The sequence below is a fragment of the Oryza glaberrima genome, chromosome 2 (assembly GCF_000147395.1).
Source record: "Oryza glaberrima chromosome 2, OglaRS2, whole genome shotgun sequence".
Classification (NCBI taxonomy): domain Eukaryota; kingdom Viridiplantae; phylum Streptophyta; class Magnoliopsida; order Poales; family Poaceae; genus Oryza; species Oryza glaberrima.
Window position 1 is genome coordinate 28,600,680 of NC_068327.1, and position 27,297 is coordinate 28,627,976.

At 41.0% G+C, this 27,297-nt stretch overlaps 1 protein-coding gene, 1 long non-coding RNA gene and 1 pseudogene across 4 annotated transcripts; 2 read left to right on the forward strand and 1 right to left on the reverse strand.

Annotated features, from left to right (window-relative positions):
• The first annotated feature begins 4,895 nt into the window (after positions 1-4,895).
• LOC127762643 (uncharacterized) lies at positions 4,896-6,579 on the forward strand (annotated as a pseudogene).
• A 3,979-nt stretch (positions 6,580-10,558) lies between these two features.
• LOC127763225 (uncharacterized) lies at positions 10,559-17,002 on the reverse strand. The gene is made up of 16 exons (XM_052287867.1): positions 16,834-17,002; positions 16,443-16,560; positions 15,538-15,617; positions 15,300-15,437; positions 15,090-15,217; positions 14,740-15,012; positions 14,434-14,564; positions 13,511-13,542; positions 13,026-13,076; positions 12,745-12,810; positions 12,510-12,644; positions 12,299-12,423; positions 11,950-12,225; positions 11,664-11,794; positions 10,981-11,025; positions 10,559-10,895 (listed from the first exon to the last, which is right to left on the reverse strand). Exons 2-16 carry the CDS (start codon positions 16,553-16,555, stop codon positions 10,787-10,789), a joined length of 1,833 nt encoding a protein of 610 aa, XP_052143827.1. The 5' UTR covers positions 16,556-16,560; positions 16,834-17,002; the 3' UTR covers positions 10,559-10,786.
• Positions 17,003-22,539: 5,537 nt separating this feature from the next.
• Positions 22,540-25,910, forward strand: LOC127761570 (uncharacterized). Of its 3 annotated transcripts, none has more exons than XR_008015268.1 (6): positions 22,540-22,675; positions 24,491-24,572; positions 24,655-25,058; positions 25,146-25,435; positions 25,516-25,598; positions 25,687-25,910. It is a non-coding gene; the product is annotated as an uncharacterized LOC127761570 (long non-coding RNA). The 3 variants fall into 3 exon arrangements; XR_008015269.1 differs by having other exon boundaries at positions 24,498-24,572; XR_008015270.1 differs by having other exon boundaries at positions 24,520-24,572.
• Positions 25,911-27,297: the final 1,387 nt, after the last annotated feature.

Genomic DNA, 27,297 nt, shown 5'->3' on the forward strand with positions numbered 1-27,297 from the left:
ACGCATGTACTTACAAAGTTTGTACACATATAATATGTCTATACATGAAGTTTTATATAATAATTATTTTGTATATAAAGTGTATGTATAAATTTTTTGGGCTGGACCATCACACTATTAGGATGAACCACTCAAGGCTCGGTGGAGAGAAACGGAATGGGAAATGATTGCTATCGGCTAAAGCGGTTGCTCTGCATGGAAACGTGGTCGTGCATGGCGACCGAATCACGATCGATCGCCGATTAGACCTACCCTCTAATTCAACATGAAATTTCATCGTTAATGCAAAGTGATGCAAGCACAAGCCTCGACAATGATGCTGACAAGGTAAGGCAGCTGCTTGAGTTTGATCTTCTCCGGTTTCTCCTTGATCTTCTCCTTCTAGTCCACCTCCAAGTTCGTCAGCAGCTCCAAATTCTGAAAAATCTGCAAGACAAACCCCCAAATCAGAAACGTCATTTGATGGTCCAAATTGCTATTGGATCTGAAATATGTAGTTCTTCAGTGCTTCATTGGCTGTTTCGATCGTGAATTCGTGAGGCCTAGAATTTGTTTGGTCATTCGTTTGTGATGCAAAATTTGTAAATAGAATTCTCACACCATAGCGCGTTACACGTTGTTTTCAGTAGGGAGTGTTTAAATCCAGAGGATAAAGTTTTGGCATATCACATCGGGTATTATATATAATGTCGTATATGGTGTTCCGGCACTAATAACAAAACTAATTACAGTATCCGTCAGTAAACCGCGAGACGAATTTATTAAAGCTAATTAATCTTGCATTAGCACATGTTATTAGTAGCACCACATTGTCAAATCATGGAGCAATTAGTTTTAAAAGATTCGTCTCACAAAGTAGTCGCAATCTGAACAATTAATTGTTTTTAGCCTATATTTAATAGTTTATGAGGTGTTTAAACGTTCAATGTAATATGGTGTAAAATTTTAGGGTAAGATATAAACAAGGCCTTAATGTGCAATATGCTGAGAGCTATTGAATATTGCTGGTGAGTTGCACTTCACAAACTCTTCTCTGTGTAATATTTGCGCAATCTACACTACTTTTATTTGATCTGTTGCTAACTTGCTACTACTACTTCGATACAAAAAAAAAAGATTGGGGCTTCCATTTCTCTTCTGTTTTGCTGGAGTATGGGGTTTTACTTTTGAAATTCGTACTTTTGTTTAACAAACTGTCATGTTCCTTCTGCACATTGTTGAAACTAATACAAAGTTTCAGTGCTAAAATTATTCAGATCTTCAGAGCTATGAAAAGCACTTCTTCGTAAGGAATGACTTAGGTGGTGTTTGGATCTAGGGACTTAATTTTAGTCTCTGTATTTAGACACTAATTTAGAGTATTAAATATAGACTACTTAGAAAACTAATTACATAAATAAAAGCTAATTCGCGAGATAAATTTTTTAAGCCTAATTAATCCATAATTAGAGAATGTTTACTGTAGCATCACATAGGCTAATCATGGATTAATTAGGCTCAATGGATTTGTCTCATGAATTAGTCAAAGATTATGGATGAGTTTTATTAATATGTAGCATCACATAGGCTAATCATAAATTAATTAGACTCAATAGATTCGTCTCACGAATTAGTCCAAGATTATGAATGAGTTTTTATTAATAGCCTACGTAATATTTATAATTAGTGTCCAAACATTCGATGTGATAGGGACTTAAAAATTTTAAGTCCCATCTAAACACGGTCTTATTCTTCTTTGCCACTACCTGAGAGAGAAAGAAGCAGACACTAAGCCCCCAAGAAAAGAAGTGAGTCTGAGCAATGTTGCCAAAAAGTTTCGGCCAAAACGGGAGCAGAAGAGCAGGAGAATGGCTCACCAAGAAGTACGATATTGGCAATGGCTCGTAGAGAAGAGGGGGAAGATGATAAAGCGGAGGTGCTTTAGCATAAAGGAATCTCAAAGTGACCTGGCCATTCAAAAGAAACCAAGTTGAGATTTTTTTTTTTCCTACAAATGCCCGCTAAGAACTCGGCTACGCACGAACACAAATGTCTGTGCCTATCGGGTGAGTGAGAATGCAGCTTCAAATCTGAACCCTCCATAGGAAAAATGGATGGCTCATCAAAAGTGCGTGGATTGAGGGGTGCGGCGGTCCGCGGTCCGGCATTGTCTCGGGGAAAAGGCTGCTAGCGGTTACATCACATATTCACATGCATTGTCATCCTGAGGCTGTGAGCCTGTGACCATGGCTTACAAGCAACGCTACTACTACCTTCCCGAATGAGTGACTGCCTCCGCCTAGCTGCTAGCGGGTCACATGCATTTCATCCGGCCCAGATGAGCGACTGGCCCATCATCTGGCTTGTTGCAGCGAGAGACGTAATGGAATCATTGCCTAAAACAGAAATGAGTCAAAAACGCTTTTGTACATCTGCCTAGCAGCTCAGCTTGACCATACTTGCCATGGAGCTTCAAATGGTAGAATGGGTCAAAAACACTTTCAAAAAGATCAACGGCCGGATGCCCATGCATTTACCAACCGGGTCCGGCTGCTATAACAAGCCGAGCTCGCACGAGCCAAGGCTGACCTTCGAGCTTAACACAGGCTCAACCTCTGCGAGGCTCCAGCTCGATTTGTCTGAGCTCGTTAAAACATGAACAGACAATTAAGTTTATCTAGTGCAAACAACTTTGTCTCAATATTTCCATTCTCATAATCAACAGTACACCGAGACGACATGTTTCAACGCCAAAGGAAAAGAAACAACACATTGTCTCAATATTTTCCTTCTCATAATCAACAAGCATGGCACGCAAGAACATACACCAAGACAACTGGACTGCTAATTAGTTCAGTACTTCAAATTATTACCAAGCTTGTCATAATACTCCCTCCATCTACTTTTGATAGTCATATTTCCAAATCTGAAAATTTTATTTTTGATAGACATATTTCAATTCAACAACCTATCATCTTAATGACTTTCTTGGATTTAATGCATGACTCTTTATTCTTCCACACAAGATTGGTTACATTGGCATCGAGAAATATAAATATTAATGAATCGCTTGTTTACGAGAAATGACTAGTAGCATGTTTAAATGGATGATAAGTAGAATTACTTATCCTTGCTCTGTGTGTCAAGATGAAATATGACTATCAAAAATAGATGGAGTGAGTAATATTTTGGCCAACTTACCTAAGGTTTGGCTAATAAAATTGAAGATACACTTTAGTTAGCATAAGCCACTCTTGCCACATCTTTTTATCTCAATGGCATGCGAAGCCTATATAGTGAAGAAAGAATCTTGTCTTAAGTATGACTAATCCACCTAACTTAGTTAGATTTGTCTAACGCAAGATATGTGGCAACCTTATATATGTTATGGGAACCAACCAAACAGTCTCGACATGGAGTCTTGTTATGGTGGTGCCTATACTAGCGGAAAACTCATAGAAATATTAATTATTGCGACGAGTTAGATGAAGATTAAGATTTTTGTGGCACGCTTTTCAAACTGCTAAACGGTGTGTTTCGTGCGAAAACTTTCTATATGAAAGTTGCTCTAAAATATCATTTTAATATATTTTTCAAGTTTGTAATAACTAAAGCTCAATTAATCATATGTTAATACTATATCATTTTGTGTAAAAAACTTAATCTTCATCTTCATCTTCAGAAGAAAAGAACACACCACCTTACTTGTTCAATTCCTTCCCATAGAGCGTGGTGAAGCGCCATAGCCTGCTGCTGCATTCGTTGCCGTTCCAAGAGCTCCTAGCTGCGCCAGTAGCCCAGTACTCATCATGGACGATGCTGAACACTAGGACAGACCTGTCGATCGGTTCGTAATAGGATTTGCTCTTGGTTTTAATTTAGAACCTGTGGGAGGCATACGACAATGATGCCCCGGGACATTTACTATCGGTTTTAAATCGGTGGTGCTAGCTAGGTATCACTGCTTGTTTAGGCTGTGCTTAGTTCTTGTGCCAATTTTTTTTTAAATATATGGACACATATTTAAAGTATTAAACGTAAACTAATAACAAAACAAATTACAGATTCCGTCGGTAAACTACGAGACAAATCTATTAAGTCTAATTAATCCGTCATTAGCAAATATTTACTGTAGCATCACATTGTCAAATCATGGCGTAATTAGGCTCAAAAGATTCGTCTCGCGATTTACATGCAAACTATGCAATTGGTTTTTTTTCCGTCCACATTTAATGCTCCATGCATGTCTTCAAACATTTGATGTGACGGAAAAGTTATAAGTTTGAAGAAAAAAAATTGAATCTAAACACGGCCTAAATAGACAACTCTAAGAAGTAGTGATGTGCATTTCTCTCCTATTAAAACAAATACTACAATCAACTTACAATTTTACACAATTGATGTAGTTGAGTTGCAAAATAACTTGGCCATGGTTTCATGGAACAAACTTATGTACAATTCGTGTAAAGAAAAAAACTTATGTACAATTGGTCATGTTAATTTCCAAACTCTAGAATAGACAATGCCACAATGGAAGGACTGGACATGCAAAAAAAGCAGCTGCAGGATGCATGGTAGCCTCAGACGGCGGGTGCACCTCCTCGAACACCGGCGCCGAACAGACGGGCGTGGTTCCTGCGCGACGTGGGTGCTCGTATATATGGTGACAATAGCGGCCATCGACAGTGTCCATGTTGAGCACACTAAAGGGGGTAATCACCCAACATCTTAACCTATATATATATCGCGTTTCCTACTCTCCCAGTCTCCCTGTGGCCTGTGGGGTGGATGGCTTGGCTGATGAAGGGGGTAAAAGCGTAAGTTATTAAAGCGCACAGCATAACGGGCTCGGCGTTTGATTTCTTGCCGAGCCGAGCTCCAAACAAGCTTGAAACGAGCCGAACTAGCTTGCGTCTCGAGCCTTTTGGACAGCTCTGTCCGGCGGGCGATGATATATAAGGACAAACAGCGCTCTACATGCCGATACTCCGTCCCATTCTTCCGCAAGTCCAACAAGTCAAGATGTCCTCATCAGCGCCAACAGGTAGGCCAGCTGTCCTTTTTTTTTTCCCCTCCCATTTACTGTTGAATTAAGGCCAAAAGATCCTACTAAGTGGCGCTGCTAGTTTTGAATCTGCACTCATCTACAACTTAACTGTTCTTTCATTCATTCGATCTCTTGCAAGAGAAGTTAGTTACAAATCTTGCACTCCTATCCTTTGCAACTAGCGCTTTGTTCTTAATTTCATTGATCCTCTTGCAAGAAAAGAAAATGGTTTTTTTAAAAAAAAAATTAAAAAATTTGCTTGTGGTTAACGTACCGCTTCTTTTTGCTCTTGTGTTGCTTACCAAGGTGATTCGCCGCCGTCGCGGACGCCGGAACAGCGCGTGTACGATGAACACCGCGTTTCGGTAGTCCAGGTGACGTGCGTGCTGGTTACCAAAGAAGGCAGGAAACTTGGCGTGGGAACTGGCTTTGTTGTTCACAACGATGGAGCGTCGTGCTTGGTATTAACCTGTGCCCACGTAATCGATCCTAAGCGGAGTAAGCTATGTTCTTTTCCCCTCCTTCCCAACTCATTTCCCTCGTTTTCTGCGACACGCTTTTTAAACTGTCAAACGGTATTTTTTTAAGAAGTTTTTTATATGAAAGTTGTTTTTAAAAATCATATTAATATATTTTTCAAGTTTTTAGGCTAATACTTAATTAATCACTAAATCGTGTGCTTCGTTCTCCGTGTCAGGAGGAACACAGCCTAAGGAACTGTCCGTTCGGTTTGGTGCGGATCATATCGCCTCTGCTCGATTGGTGCACGTCTCAGAACACGTTGATCTTGCTCTGATCCGTGTCCAAGGGGCGCCTAACTGCATTCCTCTGGGATTCTCCGATGAGGCTGATTTGTCTGGGAAGGAGGTTGTCGCGATTGGATTCTTCGGACTTGACGGCACCTCCATGTGTATTGATCCGGGAACATCGCGCGGCCACATACTGTAATTAACGAGAGCCTTTCTTTCACCCTTGTTTCTTTATGAAACTACATATACATATGATATGTATATGTATGTTCAATGCAATAGCTTTGTTAATTACTGTACATGCTGATGCAAACCTACTGCTCCTAGTAGGTAACTAATGCTGTTTGACGCTGTCTGTTTCACAACATGCATGTGCAGGGGCGGAGCAGTGGTCTTTCCAACAGATTCTGATGATCTAAATGAATTCTTCCCTACCAATTTGCCGACGGCGAAAGGCATGTCAGGCGCACCGGTCCTCCTGGAGGATAAGGTGGCCGGCGTCCTATGCAAAGTGATGCTGCGGTTATCAATGTGCTCACCGTGGCAAGTGTGAAGGGGATGATGAAGACATGGGCGCGCCGTAAGCAAGTACGTACGGTTCCTTTCATATAATGGCTGCAGTGCTGTTTCATATATATATATATATATATATATACATATATATATATATATGTATGTATGTATGCAATTATGCATATTGTTTTTAGAGTTGATTTCAAGTGTAACATTTTTTTTAACGTTTGTTAGGGTCCAGAGATGACAATCAGTGACATGCTCCAGGTCATTGCAGACAAGTCGTCCTAGCTAGGAGAGTGTATTGGCAGCATACGTTGGTGTGGAGGAGGTAATGATCTCTTTTAAACAAACCCCTTCCTTTTGCCCTTCTATTTGTAATTAGTGTCATCATCTATAGAGACCTTGCATTTTATTTTTCAGAAACAGTATTACTGTTGGATATCGATGAAGAAATTGCATTTTATTTTTCAGAAACAGTATTACTGTTGGATATCGATGAAGAAATTGGCAAGGAGCAACACGTACCAGAAGCTGTCTAGAATGCACTATGACTATCTTTAAGCCCTATTTTGTGTCAGTTTAGCAAGTTAATTCGTACATGTATCTTGGATTGCATTTCGTTTGCGTGAACTGCTCAATTCGACAGCTTATCAATTTGGTACATGCTAATTAACTAGTAGCGAGTAGCTCTTGTTATTTTCGGAATGTGTATCGTCTAAGCTGTAAGCACTTGTTATTTTTGGTCTATCTACCATGTAAGCACTTTATTCTGTTAAGTCAGTAATGGAAGAATTGATAAGATGGAGGGCATCCCGTTCAAAACCTAAGTTCCATCATATATTAATGTATTGTATCGGGAGATTTCTGTGTGTTGGATTATGCGCGGGTTGAAATCCGATTGACGAGCTTGCTGGCCCCCGAAGGAGATCTGGGCGTCAATCATTGTATTTAACAGAAAGATCCAAGTGGGACAACAGCAACTAAACAAGGAGAACAAAGCAAATTAAACGAAACGAAGGTAAAATTATGTTTATATCATGAAACGCGCAATCGATGAATAAGCTAGAATTAATGACCGGAGATGGAAGCTGTTGGATCAACACTCGCAAAACACGATAATCACAGAGCGTGCATGATTACGGAAGTTCACAATCACAACTTTTAATTGAAAAAGTTCAAACAACAATGCCCAGAAAATCGAGCCTAGACAAGCACCCAACCATTTAGACCTCTACTTCTCATAAAAGATAAAACTTAATTCACAAATATGACCCAGAAAAAATATTTTAGAAAATGGACCACGGTCTCAACGCAAACCCAAAGAGTTGAGGTCAAACATTCAATGGTGAAAGGTTATTTGAAGCGTAATTCTTCCATGCAGCCTAGTGCTTCAGAAGACCATATAAAATTGAGTTTTAAAGCCTCTAGATAAACCTTCAAAATTGTGTTCTATAGAATTAATCACTAAACATCTTACTTCAGGGAAAGAAAAACTCTGCAGATCTTATTGACTTGCAAATGTAGATTCACTAGTTTGATTAATCAGTACTAAAATAATTGCCATAAGCCAGATGTTTTAGAAAATCAATAGTTTCTGAAGCAAGGGCAATGGTAGTAAGCAGAGCCCCCACCCCACTACGTGGAAGCAGGACCAACCGCCTTTACCTCCCACCAACAGGGATGGAAGATAGCAACTACTATTTTGATTATAGATTATTTTTCTTCTGCTTTGTGTTAGATCTAATATGAACAATACAATCCTAGTTTTAAGACCAACTCTAATGCGAAATTTGGTGGGATATACTTACTGGCATTGGTAGAATCCATGAAAGCTGCCCTCTCTGTTTCCTACTTCCCCATTTGTGCCGGTGTAATGGAAATAGGGACGTGAATAGTGGTGGAGCTAACAATTTTATCATGTATGATCAATTATCATTGCTTGATATTTTAGCGGGATCATTTATGCAAAATTTAATGGATTTACATGAAAAAAATCAAAAACTCCCGAGGGTGAATGTGAAAAGGCCGTGAGATCAACCAAATATACCAGCAGAATATACTGTCCGTAAAAATGATCCAAGGATTTAGATTAATTTGTCCCCCCACTTAAATAAACAATAATAATTATATAAAATTTAAAAAAGGTGTGTTCATACGATATTGCGTATCCCACATATAGTGAAACAACATTGGGCATTTCCCTATGCCCTTTCACATTCCCCATTCCTCCTCGTCACTCACCACCGCAGGTCCGCATCGCCAAAGCCGTGGATGGGCGGGGGAAGATGAGCGGCACAAGCAGAGGGCTAGGTCACACGAAGGGTTCTCCAATGGGATCAGAAGGACGGCTTACTCAGGGCGGGGACATAGCTTAGATTGTTCAGTTGTTGATTGTTCAGTAATACCCAGATGAGTGTAAGGTTAGAGAGCAATGCCGCATAGTACAAAACATACTACTTAAAGCAGGTACAATAGTGGGCGGTAGAAGATCCACGTATGATTTTTTGCTGAGCTGGAGGAGAGAAGGGAAGAGAGAGAACGGGCGGGTGGGCGACTAATTTGCTGCGCGGCCCGAGGTTGTGGGGCCCGCAGCGATGGAAGGGAACACAACCGTCCTCGCGCGCGTTGTCATCTTCCTCCGCAGCCACCGCAGTCAGCCAGTCACCCGCGTTTGTCCCACCGCCTCCACCGCAGCGTCATCCTCGACGTACGTGGCCACCGCCGTCGGCCGCGTGTCTGCGTCAGTCTCACCGTCCTTGCCCTTCTCTGTTGCGGTCACCGTCAGCCCGTCCTCGTCCTCCCGTGGCAACCGTCATCGCTCGCGTCCGCTGCACTGCGGCCGTCGTCCTCGTCCTCAGCGGCTGTCGTCGTCCTCGCCCACATCCGCCGTGTCGTGGCCGCCATCCTCGCCCGCATCCTTCCGCCGTCATCGCTCGCATCCGCCACGTCGCGGCCATTGTCCTCGTCCTCGGCGTCTACCGTCGTCGCCAGCGTCCATCTCGTTGTCCTCGTCCTCATCCATCCCGCCGTCCTCTTACGCACACATCCAGGGGCGGGCCCAGGATTTTGAGATTGGGTATTCGAAATGGAAAGGGGGTAAAAAAAATCTTTTACAACACGAGCACAACATTTGATATGTATGATCAACAATATGGTATTTTAGTACTGCTTATTGAATTATAACTTGCGACAAGGTTTTTAGCAATTTCCTTGATTTATTGTGATATATTTTGTGAAAAAACATATGCAGTACAATCTACCAACCAAGTATATATCGATTAGCATCATGCCATCACAGCACGGTTAATGCATAAATTAGGCAACCATGCAAATTGGGTTCAAATTTGAGGGAGCTAGCCTGCTAGGCTTTCTTGTTAGGCTTCTTTTGATCAGTAACATTTATTTTCTTTATTTCTCTGCATACATACGAAATATATACCTCATATGTATCTTTTGTCTAAAAATTTTGGGTATTCATTTGAATACCCTTGAATTGAGCTGGGCCCGCCCCTGCGCACGTCCCGCCACTCTTGTCCGCGCCTGTAGCGGCTGCCGTCCCCGGCCACCCCAGCCGTCGCCGTCTCCTGCGCCAATCCCACCCCTTCTCCCGCGGCCGCCGGCCCTCTCCCGCGTTTGTTGCCCTCGTCCTTGTTAACAACCAATTTTTTTTTCGCATCAACAGTCCTCCGCGGCCGCCGCCTTCATCCACGTTCTCCGTGGCTGCCGCCGCCGTCTTCCTCGCCCCCGGCCGCATCCATGCGTTGGCTAGGACACTGCCCCGTCCTCACGGGGAAGAAAAAAGCTAAAAGGGAAGGATGGAGCAAGAAAGGGAATAGAGGCAGTGGCAGATCCAAAAGAAATAGCAGTGATACAGTCTCCCCTCCCATAGAAACACATATAAAGTCTCCCCTCCTATAGTCTTCACGTCAGTAGTGGGGGCTCGAGACCCCACCGCCCCTATGCTGGATCCATCCCTAAATAGAGGGATGGTGGGCCCATAAAAATAAAAAAAATATTTGTGTTGCAGTAAGTATAATATATATATATATATTAACTTGTCTATCTATTGATGACTTGTTCATCTATTGCTGCCGATAGTTGGCTATGTTATCTACCTCGCTCTTACGTACCATTAAGTCGCTAATAATTTATAGTGCATTGAGAGGAAAGAAAAAAAGAAGATTGAGAAGGTACACAAAACGAGGTAAACCATTAGAGCTTGATTGATTGTGTATTAACTATTTTAAACTTTAAAAATGGATTAATATGATTTTTTTAAAGCAGCTTTCACATAGAAATTTTTTTTAAAAAAAAACGCACCGTTTAGTAACTGGGGAAGCTGTGCGTGGAAAAAGAACAAACAAACTAACTATCTTCTCCTCTCAAACAGAGCCGTTACTAACAAGACGATGTGTTACACAGGTAGGCCAACTCGACAGGTCCAATTCTTCCTAGGCCAGTTAACCAAGAGATCACATCAACGGTTTTTCAGTTATCAGAACGGCGATGTCCAACCAAACTTGGGAGCTCTGCTCATCAGTTCTTCCAAACTCAAACGCTTTACATCTGACGTGTAAGACCAGTACGGCTCGGGCACTGGCCACCTGCCATTCAACAAAAATTAACTTTCAATGAACAAATTCAGGTGGACATTGTGATAAAACATTTTTTATGTGTCAGAAAGAATACCTGTTTGGGCGAGGACTCTCATCAATATATCCAACAGCCTTGGTCCTATCAAAAAGGCCCGCAATGAAACGAGTTTAAACATCAACATAACTGAATTATATAGCAGACATGAACATAACTGAATTATAGCAGACATCAACACTTCAAAACATCCGTGATAGGGAAATTCATAGACTATCGCAAACTGAGTGGCATTACAAATGGCTGAGATTGGAAGGTTAAATAGAACAGCCAACCAAGTGAGGTCGGAATAAACGATAAACCAGTTCAGGCAAATGGTTCATACGGTTATGCACACCATCAGAAACCGGTCTGTTGGGCCATATAAGCTCCAAGCTCTACCAGCTTCAGCTTGACAGACAAGCCTAAGCTGTAAGGTACAACATCAACACATACATAGGTGTGGTGTCCCAAAACAAGATGAGTTGCACATGATGCTCGAACAGTATGGGAAGAAGTACAAAAGGTAGTATCTAGTATGAAGAGATCAATGATGTATTGCTGACAACAATGATAACATATAATCACAATTGAAGAATAAGTTATTTCAATAAAAAATATTCTTACGACTGAAACTGCTTCAGAAATGGTCTTAAAACAATTGAAGTCTTAGGCAAGCAACATTAGTCGCCAGCCTATTTATTGTATCACATTAAGTTCTATATGAAAATTGAAACACATACCCTTTAGTCTGAAAACGCCTCAGGCACATAATAATTTCATTCCTAGGCAGGAATGGAGTTTCATCATCGTCATAAAAGTTCATGCCAACAAAGTTCCCACTGAAATCAACAAGGGGGCCTCCTATCCCAGCCTAGCACAAAATGAAGAGACTATGAGAAAGGGTACAATTGAGGGTGAAAGTTGATTTCCAATGTCATATATCTTATGTAGTAGAATTGACATATTAAGCCACTCATAGCACAAAGCTTTTTTTTCAGGTTAGTAAATAAGAAATCAGCAGTGTACCTTAGTAATTTTACAAGTGGAGACCATAAGCACCTCACAATCAAGTTTGCTCTGTTTGTCAGTAAGCATTCCATGTGTAGCTGTTAATCTCCCTTCAGCAAAGATACGCCCTATGGCTACCACCTTACTACCAGACTTGAATTGCCTTCGGCGTTCAAGTTGTATTGCACAAAGATCAGTGAACTCTCTGATTTTGATAACAGCGACATTGTACTCTAAACAACAGCACTGCAGCACCCCTTTGACACATTGCCCATTTGGAAGGCAGATTTCAATCTGCAAATGTAGAGTTTAACCAATATCTTATAGTAACACACATGAGTAGGGCTGAAGGAATAGCAAAACCAACCTGCAAGTCATCATTGATTTTAGTGTCATCATCAGAATACCTGACCAAACTTGCTGACGTCAGTACACTTGTGCATTGACCGTACTTTATAAGTATGCCTGAGCATGCAAACCACCTTATTTTTCCTATGCACAACATTAAGCTCATTATTTCAATCTGAGAAAATAATAACGTGCAAAAGCCGAGATTGTATTCAAGCAAGCATAAGCACCGTTGAATGCAGCCAGTGAGACAACACTCTGGGACAACTTTGACACAAGCTCCACATTGAGTTCATTCATGAAGTCTTCACCACAAGGATCGAGAGGGCGAAATCCTTCTTCAAAAGAATTAACCAAATGCATGCCTACTGTTTAAGGAATCATGTTATAACAGAGCAGTGAGTATTAGAATAAAGCTGAAAAAATAATAGAGGACAAGTTTTTGAATCTGGAGCAACCACCCACCACACATTCTAGCTGGCAATGGATAACTGCGAGAGCGTATATTTTCATGTATCATATCAAGAAGGTCTGGCAAAAAGGTAAAGCAATCATGAATAAATCATTACTGATCATATGTTAATACCAGAATGCTAAAAACCTTTAAAACAGATAAGGAAAGCACCAGAAAACAAACAACATACTTGCATAGAAGTCAAAATTATGCTCAACAGACTACAACAACTAAAATATGATATAACTTGAAAAAAAAAACAAATCCCAATTTAGTGGCCATAAGAGTTCACCTTGTGGAAAGACCAAATCAGTTCGGTAATCCTTTACATTCCCATCCCCACCTAAAATGAAAACCATGAGTGAAGAGGCATTGGCATAATAGAAAAAGTAATTGCAAACAAGCGCTATGTACATTATTCTCATCAAGCATACCATCTAGCATAATTGAAAACATCTGCACATGCACCCAAAATCTACACTATTGTAGCTGCATATGTGCCTATGTGCTAATCCATTTTCAGGTCAAAATTCAAAATTCATCAGCTGTATATCGTGCATACTCGATGTGTAAATATAGGGTGTAACCGTGTAAGTGCCATCAGGACACATTTGCTTTTATCACACAACTTGAACTGCTTATCACAAAGATAATTTACTACATAGCATGTTATTTTATAAGTAAACTGTGAAACCATCCTCACATTACAGATCCAACAGTAGATAAGGGAAAAAAAATGTGTGATCTATTCGTAAGAGGTTCAGTTTCTCTTCTTACTTGTACAATAGTCTCCCTGCCTATTTCCAACCCTGCAGTAGAAAAATGCATATTTGTTATAATAACCTTAAGGAAGTGCTTACCCAAAAGACTAAAAGTTTGAAGTCATATGGTCACATGTACTCCAGAGAGGAGTGCACATTGAGCAAATATTATATTAAACCTCTAGGGATCCCGTAAATAAAACCCATAAAAGTTTGAACTCCATGAAGAGTCCACGTTGAGAAAATATTATATGAAACCTCTAGGAAACGTAAATGAGAGTAATCCATAAAGAATTAGAACTAAATCTGAACAAATATATTAGCTGTGATATTCAAACAGAAGTGCTAGACAACAATGGGCGTGGCAAGCGTCCAGGAGACACCTGTACTTGTTGGCTCAAAGGGATAGCAGACAACCTAACTTTTTAAATGAACAAACATTCAAAAAAAGCAGAGGCACTGAAAAATGCCAAAAGGGTTAAGAGGGACCATTGAAACTACAAATGACAAGATTATGGAAGTGTTTTATTTGTTATCAAATTAACCTTAGCAAAAAATTGAGTTGGCCCAAAATTTGGCACTCTGGTGGTTGCCAGAAATTTCAGCAAGAACATGTCTCCTTAGTCATATCCCATACATTCTTGCCAGTTGCCAGTCATTGGCCAAATTTTAGGCAAGCGAACTTTTGGCTAGCCATTTTTTTGCTGGAAAGCTGATTTAGGAACAGAATTACAGACCAAAAAAGCCCACTTGAGCCAAAACCTCTGAATCATAATTTTGAAGTGTTTTCCCTCACGAGGGGCACGTGATGAAATAGAATATTATCAGAGCAGTAAGATAAGCCTGCCAGGTAATTGGTGCAGCAAAACATATAGGCCTACAAGCATACATGGATGAGATGGTGGAGAAACTGTAGCTCATTAATAGTGGAAGACATACTGAGATAGCCCAAAGCGCTTCAAGCATTCAAGAATTATATTCGTTGGAAGGAAGGGTGTTTCTCCCTCACCATAGAAGTTCATGCCATGAAAGTTTCCATCTAAATCAATAAGGGGTCCTCCAATCCCAACCTAGCAAATTGACAGAAAAGTGACAATAGACCAGGATTAGTTCAAGAAAAAGACAATTAACCAAGGGTAATTACATAGGAAAAGAAGTTTAGTAAAAGCAGTGATTGATTAAGCCAGTTGTATCCTAATGCAACTATTTGTTTCCAACATGTAAAAATACATGAGAACAGTGTACCTTACTGATTTTACAAGTGGAGATAGTACACTCTTCCTGATCAGATATATCCCTTTTGTCCTTCACTAACCCGCTTGCAGCCATCAATTTTTTCGTGTTGAAAACACGACCCACAGCTACTACCTTGCTACCTGGCCCAAGTTGCACCTCATGGTAAAGGCGTGCTACACAAAGATAAGGGGTCTGAATGTCGACAAGTAGAATATCGTAGTCAAGATCATAGTGTTCCACTGTTCCCAACCAATACTGGTCATGCACATTACGCACCTTAACCTGTAATAATAACAAAGGCAGAAAAACCCATCAGGTTTTTAGCAAGTAAAAGGAGTAGAGAGTGGTTAGCAATTCACCATCAAGTCATGGTCAATCTGGCTGTCATCATGAGAAGATCTCACCAAACTTGCTGAAGTGAGCAAAGTTGTGACAAGTGGCTTGCAAAGTATAATTATGCCTGAGCATGAACATACCATCTTATCTCCTACACAATCATATATTCAATTATTCATCAATTATGGTCAAACAAAATATTGAAGCCCATTAGTATATCACAGTATATTCACCCTTAAATGAAGCAACAGCGAGAACACTTTCAGATAACATTGAAGCAACTCCTTTACTGAACTCACTCCAGACACCTTGCCCAGAATCATACAAATCACCGAATTGTTCTTCAAAGACATCAATCAGATCCCCAAGCACTAGTGAAAGAAACATGTAAAAGTGTGGTTTAGGGTGCTATTATTGCAGTAAAAAGGTGAAAAACTTAAAAATCATGGAAAGAAGACTCGATTGTGATACCTGTTGTGTGAGCTTTTTGCTTCTTATGTTTATCATTTTCTCCTGTGCAACCATCTCCTTGTTTATATTTCATTCCAAACCTGCAGAAGGATCAATAGCAAATATCGTGCTGTAACAAAAGTCAAAAGATTATAAAGAATACAAGACATCCAATCGCAAGATGGAAGTAATATAAGGTTCATCTCAGGCATGTTATTTGTTGTCGTATTGTGTAAGCACACTTGAAAACATAGTGAGCTCATGGCAATCTGCTAGTTTGCCCACACCATAGATCCATTGCTAGCATGGTTTCTCCCCCATGTTATCCCCGCAATCTGTTGAGACTCCATTTCCTACCAAATTATTTCTTAGCTCTCCTATGGTATGGACGACAAGTCCACAATACAGGCAGTGGCGGAGCCAGCGGTGAAAACCTGTGGGGTCATATCTGTAAAATTCTTTTAAGTTTTATATGGTTGCAATGTAAATATCAATAGTTGGACTATTTTGCAAAAACCTGTGGGGTCAGCTGACCCCACAGATTACACCTAGCTCCGCCACTGAATACAGGCTAACTGTTCCATTGGACTCAAATAGTGCTGATGAGCCTGTTTTGAAGGTGGTTGTCCAATAATGTTTAAGAATATTACAACTTGCTCCTCTAGGCACACATGTATAGCATCTCGGAGCAAGCCACGCTCATAGAGAATATAGTTAGTCAAAGGAAGTGATGTAGGCGTTTGCATTTTCTGACAGGTTTGCATCATCCTTATAAATTTTACTAGTATTTAACCTATTTAGGTAATATTTAGGAAAAAAAAACAACGAAACGAACATGCAGATGGAGCTCAGATCGGGTGCAAGGAGGAAAACAAGCACAGATCGAACCAAAGTGAGGACAGACCCTAACAAATTTGAACAAATACCTTGGGTTTGGGGGGGAGAGAGGAGAAGAAGGATCACCAGCCGCCTCCCCTTCGGCAAGCATGCCCTTTTGTTGCAGTCGGTTCAACCTGCCGCGCTGCCGCTTAGGCGCCATCCGTGCTACAGTCAAAATCATATGCAGTTATGATATGGGTAATGTTCAGGCCTAAGGATGAACATGGATAAATCCTATACAATCAGATTCCAAACTTGAGTAAAGCAGGTGACCCCCCAAACTTTTGGGGAACAAACAAACTGTTACTTATATTAAGGTTAAGGCTCTGAAATTAAGAGAAGAGATTCTTCCAGATCTAAAAGAGAAGCTAGGGTTAACGCAAGCAAATTCGACGGTGGGAGAGAGAGACGAATCAGAAAGAGGATGTGGATGCTCACCAGGATGCAGCAGGACGACGGCGCCCCGCCCCTGCTGTGCTTGCCAGATGGAGATCGGCGCCCCTCCCTGCTCTGCCGCGACGCGAGATGGCGCAAGGATCGGAGGAGACGAGACGGCCAGACGGGAGATTTTCTCTGACGCAGAGGGGATGGGGGAGATACTCGAGGACTCCCCTCTCTCTGTCTTTTCTTATATAAATAAATTTTACTTCGAGTAAATTTCACAAATACCTTAGTTAGGCCCTGATTATATCCAAAAACTTTTTCCAAAAACAGCACATCGAATCTTTGGACACATGCATGTAGTATTAAATATAGATAAATTAAAAAACTAATTGCACAGTTAGGAGGAAAATCGCGAGACGAATCTTTTGAGTCTAATTAGTAAATGATTAGCCATAAGTGCTACAGTAACCCACATGTGCTAATGACGGATTAATTAGGTTCTAAAGATTCGTCTCGTGGTTTACAGGCGAGTTATGAAATCATTTATGTCCAAAAACCCCTTCCGATATTCGGTCAAACGTCCGATGTGACACAAAATAAAAATTTTCACGAACTAAACAGGCTCTTACTGAGACATCCATAAGTTGAAGGATCATAACACAAAACAACGCTTGTTATGATTTGTTCCAAGAAATCTATGTTTTAACACAAAATGTTTCAAAATCTCATATTTATGTAAAATACTCCTATTTCATTATTACATATAATTATTCTTTTCATAAATTCAAATTAGTTGACTCAAATTACACATTCTCCTCTCGTCTAGTTTTTTTCTCTCTCAAATTTTCACTGCAAAAAACTCAACATAATTGGCTAATATACACATAAATGATTAGACCACCATGGTCAAACGATTGTTGAAAGCAACTAAAGTGTATATATAGTAAAACAATGTCTCATACTCTCTTTTTTTTGCAGTTATTGTACATATAAATATATTAGTCAGACGATATAAACTTTACTCCATAACTAGGGTTTTATATGAAACAAATTGTAAAACCTGAGGTTTTGCGTTACGGATGCCCCCAAACCCCGGTGTTTTGTGAAATTTGCTCTTTCATTTTGGACACCTTATATTACTAACGTTTCGCTTTGGACCATTCTTTAACTAATGTTTTTTTATTTTGGATCAAATATTTTTATTTTTGTGGTACTTTGAATCCCCCCTCAGCTATTTTATCCATCTACTCCATCCATCCCATAATGCAAGTCGTGCACGAATTTTAAGTTTCAACCTTTAAAACATTTGATCAACACTTAATATAATATGAAATGAATTTTATTTGTTAAAAATTATATCATTAGATTGACATTTAAGTTTACTTTCATATGGTTATAATTTTGTTCTTACAAACATTATAGCACATAAGAAATTTTAAGCTAAAGATTAGTTTTGGAAACCGTCTCAATTTTGACCACGTCTTATATTACGGGATAGAGGGAGTAGTGAATTAAAGCCGAATTGGAAGGGGAATCATGGGGGAAAGGAGTGGAGAATTGATTTTTGCAATTAACTAGAGAAGAAAACGCATGGGGAGCTATACATTGATGTGGCGGTGCCGTTATGGTTCGGCCCGTGTGGCTGGAGGCGCGCGGCAACGGATCGGACACGTACGACGTACAAAATCAATATACACAGAATCCTTGCTTACTTTTTATTAGTTATATAGATAGATTAGAGATAAACATAAATATTAGAAAATCAACTCAAACACAAATTACGTACCAGAATTTTGGCGGAAACATCTTTAATTTTCATAATAATAGAGAAGAGATTTAAATTCTAATGATACGTAAGCGATCATATTGGACGAAACCAGGTCAATACCACCACGTCAGTGTAACCACCCGTCAAAACCGTCGAGAGAGTTAAATTGCACTGGTTTTAATAGTTGGGGTCGATATATTCAACATTGTGGTTCAAGGTTACTAATCAAAGTCGATCACTAGTTAAGAGAGTCAAAGTAGACTTATTCCTTGGGAGATATGTATCTCATGTGTGACCTTAGCCCGAATGATCTACGTGAGGCCACTAATGATAGCTGTGGTTTCGATTAAGTATAGCAAGGGCCTTGTTTGGATCCGGAGTGCTAATAATTAGACCCCATTTGGCACAGCTCGAGCTCCCAACTCCAACTTACCTAGAGCCAGGGCTGTGCCAAACAGTCCAGATCCTCCATTTTTGGGAGCGGAGTTAGCGGAGCTACTCCTAAAAAATGAACTACGGGGGTGGAGCTAGGTTTTTCTACTCCACAGTTCCACTCCAACCTAAAAGACCCACTACCCTTTAATTTTTTTAACTTATTTACATAGAAATGCCACTGAACTACCCCAAACTCACCTCTTACCTCTCACTATCTCCCTCCCGTACTCCTCACCACAGCATACGCACAGGCAGCGCATGGGTGCACGGCGCACGGCGGCGGCCGACGGACTGCGTGCGGCGGCAGGCGACGCGTGGGGGGACGACGGGCAGGGATGGCGCGCGCTGCCGCGACGGGCGGCGCGTGCAGGGATAGCGCGCGCGGTGGTGGCACGCTGCCGGTGGCCAGCGGCGCACGGGCAGTTTAGGTTTAGGGGATTTGTTTTTTTTCTTTTTTATTAATTTCATATCTAGAGCTGAATGCTAGCCAAACACTTCCGAAATTTTGACAAAATGGCCCTTCTAGAAAACTTATTTTTAGAAATAATCCATATTAAAAACTTATTTAAAAAATGAACCATCGGCTCAGCGCCTGAGGTATAACACTTTAGCGCCATGAAAACTGGCCCTGATATTTCGCCCGAGGTGGCATGAATTTACCACGTCACTTATGGTGTCAACGTATAAATTTAACCTTTGGAAAGTACTAGTCGTATCCGCTCGGCTAGTGCAGTGGCAATATGCTTTGCCATTGATCAAGACGGTCACAGTTCGAGTTCGAATCCTAGGTCTGCATATTTTTTGGTAGGATTTTTTTACTACCGCTTTAAATCTATTACATATATTCTTGGTGAAAATATTTTATATTAATAAACAAAATATGAAATAATATCTACTACATAATCAAACCATTAAATATACTATATCCTTAGTTTTAACTCCCAAAATATTTTATTGTTGTCTTAGGAACAACAATCATAAAAGGAAAAGATCTTTGTATAATTTCGAAAGTACACGGTATGTAACATCTTATAATTTTATATGTTTAGACCAAGAAAAATACAATTTTATAGACCAAGAAAATACGGAGCTGTTAGGATTGGTAAAAAGCAGTGAAAAAGAATGTTTAAAAGAGTGCACAATGGAGATTCGAACCATGGTCTGACGGCTATAAACAAAAGAACCAACCACTCCACTAGCAGAACGAAGCTGCCGGTCATGGTAATGCATATCATTTTACATAATTTGTACCTCAGCTCCAAGGAATGTGGCGCTGACAACCTAATACATGGTAAATTCACGTCAATTCCGATGAAACGTCAGCGCCAGTCTCTTCGACGCTAAGAAGATGGCTCATTTTTAAATAAGTTTTTAACACTTTATTTCTAAAATAAGTTTTCTAGAAGGGCCATTTTATCAAAATTTCGGTAAACACTTTTCAACTTGTCTCTAACTCTCACCGGAGCTCGCACCCACAAAATTTTGACAATTTGACCCTTTACAAAAACTAATTTTACAAATGAACTTCGCCGTGCTATTTGACGCTGAGGTGTCTAAGTTCAGCGCCATACGATTTGACGCTGAACAAAAGGGTCAATTTTAAAATAAGTTTTGGCCACGATTCATTTGTAAAATTAGTTTTTGCAAAGATTTTGCAAAGAGTCAAATTGTCAAAATTTGTAGCCAGCTCCCACTTAAGTGGAAGTTTAGAGCTTGGAGTTTCCTTAATTAGCTCCAGATCCAAACAAGCCTCAGACTCATATGATGGTTTCGATGGGTGAGGCTAACGGGCGGAACCCACCCTTCCCCCTATACTCCTCTCCCTTCTTTCCTTTCATCGTAGAATTTTAAAAAAACACAAAGTTAGTAAAAAATTAGAAAAAAAAAATATAATACTCTCATTCATATGCATAGACTTTGGTGGTGTTTGAATCTCTAAAGATAAAGATGAAGATAAAGATTAAGTGTTTCACGCAAAACGAGGTAGTAATAACGTGTGATTAATTGAGTTTTAAATATTACAAATTTGAAAAATGGATTAATCTGACATTTTAGAACAACTTTCATATAGAAAGTTTTCGCACAAAACACACCGTTTAACGGTTTGAAAAGCGTGCCACGAAAATCTAAAAGTTTATCATCTCTTTGTAGAGGATTCGAACGGAGCCTTTATACCGTAAACTTTGCACACATAAACTTTATGTATAGAAATATTATATATATAAAATATTTGAATCTGAATTTGAATATGAATCGGGTATATACACTTTTGACTTATAAACATTCGCTCTACAAACTTTAGGTGGATAAACTTTAGGGACATAAACTTACTAAAAGAGGATAAATATAAAATATTTGAATTCGAATTTGAATTTGAATCAGAATCGGGTATATAAACTTTTGACTTATAAACATTCGCTTTACAAACTTTAGGTGGATAAACTTTAGATGTGTAGACTTTAGGTGTATAAACTTACTAAAAGAGGAAAATAACGATCGCTGGCAGCGATTGATAGCTCATCAGGCCTCTCACAGTGCAGTGACGTGGACCGGTGCTCCATCGCGCCAGCTCGGCTCTGCGCTTGCGTGGAGCAAGGTTGCTCTTGCTAGTCCACGGGCGGAGGAGAAAAACGGCTAGCACCCGCGCTGTGGAGGGCGTGGCTTCGAGGCACCGTCTCCTCGTGCGAAGAAATCCCCGGTTTGCCCACGAAAATTCCCCTCCGCCACCGAGTCAAGAAAAGGCATAAAATCTTAGGATTCAACAAAAAAAATCACAAATCGGATTCAACAAGAAACATCTCACAGATCGAATTCAACAAGAAACATCTCACAGATCGAATTCAACAAGATAAAAAGAAAAAGGAAGCAACTCGGACCACGCCGTCGGCTGCCACCTCCAAGCCCGGACTGCATCGGTGACGAGGACCACAGCCTCCTCGTCAAGTTTGCCGCGGCCGCCGGAGGTGGGGGTACATAGAGGGAGGGAGCCTCGGCCGCCGCTGCTCGAGGTCTCCCTCGGCGAGGTCGCCGTGGTGGAGGAAGTGCGGCGAGGTGCGCGCAAGGTGGAGGTAGAGAAGCCATCCGGTCCCGCCGCCGGCCGCCCGTCCGCTCCCACGGCTGGCCACCCGTCGGCGTCGCATCATCCACTTCCGCCGCTCCCACCGCTCCTGAGTCCGCGCAGGAGGAGAAGCGAGCAGCGCTGTCGACGGCGAGGCGCACGGCGGCGGTGTCCCCGACGTCCGCCGCGAGGGAGGAGAGCACGACGAGGGAGGAGAACTAAGGAAGGAGAAGGCGAAGGGGAGGAAGCAGATGCGCTGTGGGCTGAGGGGTAGGTGATGAAATAAATTTGGGTGCGCTACCCCGTGTCCTCGCGTAGGGTCACGCCCACTGTGGGCATCGTTTCCTTCATATGTGTCTCTATCCAATTAAGCCACACATATATGAATGCTTGCACTGTAGGGTGAGTGTTTTTAGACTAACTTTTTAAGCCAGGGCTACGGGCCCAATAGCTTATACTGTGAGAGTCATTGAGGCCGTGACCTCCCGCACCAGTCACGTGACCTCTCATCAGTCCTCACTCCTCACACACACACACACCAGGAGACGCGTGCTCTTCCACGCCGCGCACAAGAAGACAACGGTCGCTCCCACGCGTTCGACCCCTGCGCCGGCGAGCTCGACGCCGACGACCAGGTTAGCTCCTCCGCCACTTGCCCGAAGCGGCCCTCTAGCCCCACAACCGAACCGCTCTTCGCCCTTTTCCCTCGCCTCCGACCCAACCCACCGCCTTCTTCCGACCCACGGCCGGCCGCACCACCGCAGCCTCGCCGCCGTCCACCGCCGGTCGTCCACTCCCCTGTCCATCCGTCTAAGGCCCCCAGCATCCCCCTGCTTCCCCATCCCCCAGCACCTCTTCAGCTCTTCTACCCCACCCCCACCCCCGGCCCCGGAGGCCCGGACCCTAATCCACCCGGCGGCACTACGCGGGCGAGTCCCAACGGACATATTGGAATCGCGCGCTGCAATGCGCTCGCGCCTAGTAGCATTCTCGTTGATCAGTATGGCAGTCGTCCACTCCTGTTCCCCACTTACCCATTTCTCTGAAAATAATAATCTGTTCCTTCTTGAACAATCGGTCCGTATGATAGTTAAGGATTCCTCCTTCCGGTTACTCATTCATACGACACTAATTGTGTCTCTGCTTAAAGTTTTTTTATTTTGATAATTGCGCGTTATAGAATCTGTGGTTGAGGTGGTTGTTGTGTTGATGAGGCTCGCTTAGCTGCAGAGAGTAATCATTGTTTAGCTTTAGCTATCTCCGATTCTTAGTACCATTGACCATTTACTCTAGTTAGCACCTGGCACTGCTTTGCGATTTGTTCTTGTGTGTCAGACTGTCAGCATTGCCCATATAAATATTGACATATTGCTGCATTAGTTCGATATCTTGTATTTTTGTCTAGAGTAGAGTGAGCACATTTGTTGAAGAGATCACTCCATAGTGTTGGTATTTTCTCAAAAGTGATAGTGCCCATCCTTCAGCAACTTCGCAGGGAACAAGCTGCAGTTGGTAAAGCTACTAGTGCTAGTGAACCCAGGACTGTTCCTTTGCCAGTGGAGAGTTTAGGGTAGGGGGAATGAGAAAAATGAGAATTGAGAAGATAGATGCCTGGCTCAACAATAGGAAATAGCAAAGGTTGTTGCATTTCTGGTATGAGGTATCCTTTGTATCAACCTCTACAATTGCTACAATTTTATTTTTAAAACAAAATATCTATACCCGCTATATGGCATAACCTGTTTTTGGAAACTCCTGTATCGCCAAACCTGTCTGGAGTAGCTGAGACAGATCTATGGCCACCCTAGGCCTGGGTTTAAATCCCTTTAGGAAATTTTAAATTACATTGTTTTTTAAAAAAAAATAGTTGAAGTTTAGTGCAAGATTATTATTTGGCCTGAGGCTTAAATCAATTCTCGCTACACCCCTGCCCTTATGGGTGTATTTATATCTCATATCAGGGTATAATATAGAGTACCAGTAGCCTTTGGATGCCCACTGCTGCCTGTCTTGCCTCTTAATCACTTCTATGACATCTTCCATTGCCTAATGCAACCTTCCAGTTTGTCATTGTTCTAGTCTTCTGCAATTGCCTACTCTCTAGAACGATACATGCTCAGTCCATTTATGTCAGTTTAGAGGTAGAGCTGGCTTCTCATTCTAGAAGCCACCTTCTCCTATTGGCCAACTTTTGCCTGAAAGTTAGGTTGGGGCTCTAGCTTGGATCAGATAGTCCCTATTTATCATACTGGTCTCACATGTAAACACACTATCACATGCCCTTAATTTGAAAATGTGGTTGGGAAATTCCATCCTGGTGGTCCTCCGGTGTCTTGAAACTATTGTGCAACAGTTCCTCTAGCTTCTCATATTTTCCTTTTTTTATTTCTACTTCATCATTTTTTTTCCTTTGTGGGAAAAAAAATCTAAATAGATATTGCTTCTGAAAGAAAACAGGGCTTTCTGGTTTATTGTATAGAGCACGAGAAGCCAAGAATCGTTTCAGAAAGGGACTTCGTCAAGATGTCATCGGTAATATAACTAAATTACTATTTTTAGCACATGACAACCACTTATCAGTCCAACAATCTGATTTGTTTCTATTAAATTTCAGAGAACTGATATTGATAGTGCAAAGATGAGCTTTCTGGAAGCTACTACATCTGTTTCAGTCGCTACACTAGTCCGGATTAACAAATTTGATGGGATGCATGAGGGATTTGCAATTGGTTCGGTTGTATACACTGACAAGACAAATATTGTGGTTCTGACAAATGCTTCAGCCTATAATGAAGATAAGAATTATTTGGCTCTTGATGTTGGTGATGGCAAACTTTTGAGGGCAGAAAACATTGCGACAAATGGAAACTCTGTACTGAGGTGCTTGTTATTTAGAAATGCATCCAACTTCAAAGGTATTACATTCAGTAAGGACACTGTTGAAAGAGGGCAGGTGATTTTCACTCCTGCAAAGGCTTGGGCTGATATCCCACCAAGCCTATACCCAGGCTCTGTAATGTAAGGATACACATATATTTTGTATCTTGGATTGACCTTCTATAAAACATTCTACTTATTTAAATGTCCTTTTTGTTGTTGTTGTAGCCACCCGAAGTGCACATCAATTGAGAACTTCCCTAAGGGGTCCTGTCAGGGTTGTCAACAGATATGACAACCATTTTTCTGTTACCTGCCCAGTCTCTGGTCCTATGCCTCAACTAGTTTTGTCTTCTATCCTGCAAAACATAGCTGGGACACCAGTGTTCAATATGAGAGGTGAAGTTGTTGGTCTTATCGAGTTATGCTCTAAGGATTCATATGATATAAAGTTTGCAAGGAATTCAACTTCTGTAATCAATCAGCTACAGGCTTTATTTGATGAGGAGGATTGGCTGGTAAGTTTAATTTAACAGTACCATGTTTGTAATGAAATATAAATGTATCTAAGCTAATTATGCTTCTTTGATGAATATAGAGCGCTTTGAAACGTGAGCTGGTGAAGAGGACGTCCACATAGTCATCCCACTTCCTGTTTTGTGGCTTATGGAGTTGGTGATGGTGAGTGGCATTTTCCAATTCACGTGCTTTAATTACTTTTAGTTGCAGGTTATCCATTTTCACCGTAGAGTGCTTTCCTTTATGCCAGAGACCATTAATATGGTGGAACTGTGTGGTGACACCAAGGATGTGCGCACTGCTTGAAGTGTGGATGACTGGATGTGAAATAGATTAGAACATCCTGATGAACTAGTAGTGTTGGATCCCACGGTGCTAATCAACTAATATGTAATGGTTTAGCCCCATAACCTATGGCATTGCTGCTCTGTTGCAACCGAAGCATGATTGGAGTATTATTTTGTGTCTAATATATATGCTGCTCTGTTGCAACCAAGTTGCATTATCGATCATGCTGCATTGATGTATGTCGTATTCTGATAAACTTAAAAGTTATGCATGCCGTGCTTGTGCCTAAGTTGCCAGATCTTAACCATAGAAAAATCTTACGGGTAGATAGCAGGTATTGTTACTACTTACTAGTTACTAGCTTGTTATGCGTCCTTTATCTTGGTTCTGTTCTTGATCTTTGCTCCCTTGTTAATGGTGTTTGTGCTATTAGTGTTTATCTATGTTAATCTAGAAGTGAAGTGGAATTGATGTTACCGCTAGGAATTCCCATCGATTTGCACAATTGCACTGCATTTCTATTTCACCAACAGCCTAGGTAGGCAATCGTTTCCATCTTGGCAGTTGGCACCATATTCCCCCTCTGTTCTAAAATAAGTTAATCTTAATTTGGGACGGAACCATCCAGAGCCGTATAGCCTCCCTCATCGCGGCGATCGTTTTCTCTCGCCGTCTCTAGTGACCAGTCGGCGAGGCTGTGCAACATTGTGGTAGCGGCGCTGCCGCTGAGAGTGAGGAGGGAGGAGAAGATGGGTTAGGGCTATAGGTTAGTGCATGAATCTCAAAGCGATTCAAACAGTTGGGTATTTTTGTCCAATGCTATGTAGACAATACAAAAGAAAATAGTATTTCCTCCGGTTTCATTTTAATTGATGTTTAAGACAAGGTTGAGATCAAACTTTTATAATTTAACCATCAATAACTTTAAAAATATTTAGTTTAAAGAAACTAGAACAACGTATATAGATTTGTCTTTCAAAACACTATAATAAAAATAAATATGTATTTATTTATTGTATATATTATAACGGCTTTGCTAGAATTGTGTCGCCACTTTTTCTGGCTCATTACAGTCAGTTTTTGTTCTGTCCGATTTTTTTCCAAGATTAGTGCTGCTTTGTGTGAGTAGCTTCCACACGATACTTTTGCTCAACAACTACGAGCTAGGTAGATAGTTATTTATATATTTATATAAATTTACACAGTAGTTACACCCCACTTACACACGACTTAGTTACGTAATTAGTATGTAATTGGGATTTACATATGTATTTTTGAGACTTACATATGTTTTTTTTGGACTTGCATTGCAGATACACTAAAATTACATATGTAATTTAACGACTTATAATGTAAATACATATCGATTATTTTTTGGTAAAAAATACGGCGTCATAAATATAGTTACTTTCTATTATAATAGAAAAATAAGGTCATTAATATATTTTATAGACCGTGCCATTATCCAATACGTTAATTAAAATAAAACCGATGAGAGTAATATGCTGTACCGTGCAAATCCCATATCCCCCCCCCCCCCCCCCCCCCCCCGGGCACACATTTCACGTCAAAG